General features: G+C 47.8%; 1 protein-coding gene across 1 annotated transcript in view; it reads right to left on the bottom strand.

The window, feature by feature from the left end:
• DAG1 (dystroglycan 1) overlaps nucleotides 1-2,164 on the bottom strand; it is a 14,343-nt gene extending 12,179 nt beyond the window's left edge. The window contains exon 1 of the mRNA XM_004715163.4: nucleotides 1,783-2,164. Coding sequence (XP_004715220.1) covers nucleotides 1,783-2,058 — 276 coding nt within the window. The 5' untranslated portion in view covers nucleotides 2,059-2,164. The remainder of the gene's footprint in view (nucleotides 1-1,782) is intronic.
• Between the last annotated feature and the right edge of the window lie 1,982 nt (nucleotides 2,165-4,146).

Here is a 4,146-nt window from a genome sequence, read left to right as displayed (position 1 = left end):
GTGTGTGTGTGTGTGTGTTGTGTGTGTGTGGTGTGTGTGTATGTTGTGTGTGTGTGTGTGTGTGTGTGTGTGCGCTGCTTTGACAAAATGGAGTGTACCACAGGTGTCACGGGCCAGTCTACATGCCAGCCCGTAAGATGCTGCCAGCTTCCACTTCCAGCCTTCTGGAATACCCAATCCCAGTCTAGGAACTCCATTGTCATGCTGTGAGGGAGCCCAAACCGCCCGCAGAAAGGAACAAAGGACCCTGGCCAAAGGCCCCAAATAAGCTGCTCTCCCCCAGCGAGCAGCAGCAGCAGCATGGCCGCCACATGTAGCCATTCTAAAAGTGGGTCCTCCATGCCATGTTAGCCTGCAAGCTCCTGCGTGTGTGTGTGTAGCACCTAAATGCAGAGCAGATATGAAAACTACCAGGACAAGGTACAGGCCTTGAACTAGTCTTAGTTCATTTTCAAGCCGCACCTCTAGGGAAGATAGCCAGGGACATGCCGCCTGTTGACACATGGCCCATGAACTAAAAATAGTTGGCATTTTGAAAGGATTGGGAAAGAAAGCAAAAGGGACTGGTAGCTTTTTGTGGCATGTGAAAGTTGTATGTAGTTCCAGTTTCGGTCTGGGTGGGCACAGGTAAAGTTGTATTGGAACATGGTATATGTCTATGGAAATACCGCTCGTTCACATACTGTTCCTGACTGCATGGGCAGGGCTGAGGGGTTGCAACACAAACAAGTATGGCCTGCAGTCTAAATATTTTCTCTTGGCCCTCTGAGATACAGTGCAGTATACACTTGCGTATAAGCCAAGTTTTTCAGCACATTTTTCATGTCGTTTTTGTGGTAAAATTCGGTGCCTCGGCTGATATTCAGGTTGGCTTATCCTCAAGTATATATGGTCTGTCTGTTTTAGAGGGTGTTCACAGCTTGAGTGGTCTCCCTTGTGCAGCCCAGCCTAAGATCTGGGAAATGCCAAGGGCCCTGCCACGGATAAGAGGAAGGATGCTCCTTTTTCAGAGGAAAGCTTCCTGTTTCATCGGATTCCTGTCCCTGGCCAACCAAGACACTCTTGGCCACACGTCTGATCCCTTGTTCTCTAGGCTGTTCTTCAGAAGGGCTTCTAATTCTGGCTCTCATGTAACCAAACACATTAGTAGAGCAAATCAGGGCAAACCCCTGTGTTTACTTATACCTCATTTTAGAAGGAAGGCCAAACCATCAACAGGGCTGCATTTCTTGGGCTTAGTGCCATGGTCTGTGAGATGCCATTGTCTCCTACACTCACAGCATGCCCTTCACCCAGTCCACTTCCAGAGCATGGACGTAAAGGCTTTCAACTAGTGACGCTCTCAAAGTGGGGCAGGACCATTTAGGACACTCCTCTGAGAAATACAGGGACCCTCTCAGGAACATCAGTGGCTGTCCCTCTCCTAAGAAGCACTTAGCAGGCCCTAGAGGAATTGGGTTCTGAGTTTCCAGCTTAGAATGGAGAACAAGGTTGAAAAAATAGTAATAATTTTTAAATTACCAAGGATTCGGGAGGAAGGGCAGGGGTGTGTGGGGGGGGATGAGGAGCTCATACCAAGGGCTCAAGTAGAAAGAAAATGTTTTGAAAATGACGATGGCAACAAATGTACAAATTTTCTTGACACAACGGATGGATGTGTGGATTGTGATGAGTTGTACGGCGCCAATACAATGATTTTTAAAAGGATTGAGAAAAAGGCGCCAGAACGCAAAGGAAGGAAGAGGAGAGCTCCTGCTCAGTGACGCTGTCTATCGATCTCACCTTGACGACTTCTCCACTGGAGGCAATTAAATCTGTTGGAATGACCACTCGGAAGGAGCGGCCAACAACAGCCGTGCCGTCGGGGATGCCAAGCACTGTCGGGGCGGCCTCATGGAGGTCTGGGAGCACCGAGTGCATGGACGCCTCCAGCTGGTTCTCCAAATCCCTGACGGTCTCCGAGGGTTCACTGGGCCAGTGGGACTGAGCCAAGGCCACCAAGAGCAGCAACAGGAAGGTCCTCCCCGCGAGCGGGGGCAGCAGCAAGTTCCCAGACATCCTTGTCTGCTCAAGCCAGTAATCGATCCAAGGAAGGAAGTGAGTGACGTGGTCCCAGAGCTGTGTCCTCACCCTCTGCACACCTGCTCCATCCCAGAGCACTCAGAGCCTGGAAAAGAAGCAGAATCAGACGTGAGCAACTAACTCCCTGGCTCCCAGGTCAGACACAGGCAGCTGTCTTCCCCAAAGTGTTCCACCAGAAATATCTTCTTGAGTTGGATCAAACCTCTCAGCCTATGGTCTCCAGAAAAGCCACCAGATACAAGGGATGGTCCAAATGGAAATGCTGCACCAGACGACACACACTAGGGTTTGAAGCCTTACAGCAGTACCAAAACATAATGGAAAAGATGCCATTCGTGCACTAAATATTCATCATATGCTAAAATATGGAATTAAATAAAATATATTACCAACTCTAATATCACCTGACACACACACACACACACACACACACACACACACACACGACTCCCAGGAACTTTTACATGACAAATAAGGTTCAAATGACATTTGTTAGGCAGGGCTGCTCCAGACTGAACTTCCACTTTACAGGAAACACAGGGGCCGTGATGGGAAGCTAAGAACAACGAGTATACGGAGAAATGTCCTACCACTGATGGTGGGGATGGTGACATAACTCTTTTATGACTGACCTGTTGATGTGTATGGTATGTGCATTATATGTCAATAAGACTATTTGCATTGCTGATACTGGTTAGATAATCAAAATGTTAATCATTTTATTTGGGACTCATACAACTCTTAGCACAATCCATACATCAATTAAATTAGGCATGTTTGTACATATGTTACCCTCATTCTTCTCTAGACATTTACTTTCGATTGAGCCCTTGGTATCAGCTCTTCCCTTTCCCTCCCCCAATAAAAATTTTTAAATAAAATAAACAAAAACAAATGGTCTGGTAACTCCCAATGTCAACATCTACAAGCAAGAGGACTGGTGTCTAGATGTAGAGACAGCAGCCAGTTACAGCGTGTGCACCTCGACTGGATCCTCGACTGTATGCTGGCTCCTTGCCACCTGCTCTGGGTCGGCAGACATCTAGACGCCTTGTGGGACTTGCTGGCTCAATGGTACCCACCAGTGACAACAGCCATCACAAGCACCTTCCCGTTCTGGACAAGGACTAAATCCAGGCTTCCAAGAAGCCCTGCAACATTTTTTGACCTGGATAACTAACGCAAAGTAAATAAGCACCAGATTGCTAAGAAAAAAACAAAGCGGCTGAAGCAAACGGAATATTCTAACATCAGTACAAACCCAAGGGAGTTCTGTTGTTGTTGGTTTAACTGTGCTTATCTGGGGCTTGAACATACAACAACAACAAAACAGTTGCCAAACTCAGCTGATTGTGAGTCCCAGTGGCCCACGGTGTCAGGGCAGAAAGTACTCAGGCAGGGTTCGATGGCTGGCTTTACAGAAGCGACTGCCAGGTCTTTCTTCTGAGGCAGCTCGGAGTAGACTCGGCTGCCAACATTTCAGTTAGCAGTCGAGAACATTCATGGTTGGCCCCACCCAGGGGATGCCTGAACTTAAGAAACTCAACCGAACATTACAAAAATCAGACCAACACCAAGAAAGTTTCTCCCTTGCAAACATCAAGATTTACCATAAAGCTACTGTATCAAGGCAATATCACATGGAATCGGTGGACAAATGGACGGTGGAACCAGAACACCTGAGCAAGAGCCCAGAAGCAGCTTGACTGTAACTGCTCAAAGGCCCATGGTATGTGGGTGGAACAACTCAACTGCTAGCCAAACAGCTGGCGGTTCAAACTCACCCAGCAGTACCATGGAAGAAAGGCCTGCCCGTCTGCCTGCATACAGATTCTGGCCCCAAACCCCACAGAGCGTGGAGTCCCCTAAATCACAAAGGAAGAAGAACATTAACAGTCCACGGCTCCACACAAGTGGGGGAGGGAGGTGCACTTTGGGTCCTGCTTCATGTCTCCCTCACGGGGAAAAGAAAAACTCAATGTGGAAAAGAGAGTGCTAACCGTTGTAGAAGAACTTATAGTACAATGTCAGGATAAGGAAGCATTTTAATGAAAAGACTTCAGA

Source organism: Echinops telfairi, unplaced genomic scaffold (assembly GCF_000313985.2).
Source record: "Echinops telfairi isolate 266 unplaced genomic scaffold, ASM31398v2 ScPeMD7_7420;HRSCAF=8458, whole genome shotgun sequence".
Lineage (NCBI taxonomy): Eukaryota > Metazoa > Chordata > Mammalia > Afrosoricida > Tenrecidae > Echinops > Echinops telfairi.
Note: the sequence above shows the minus strand (reverse complement) of the source record. Positions and strands in the feature narration are given on the sequence as shown.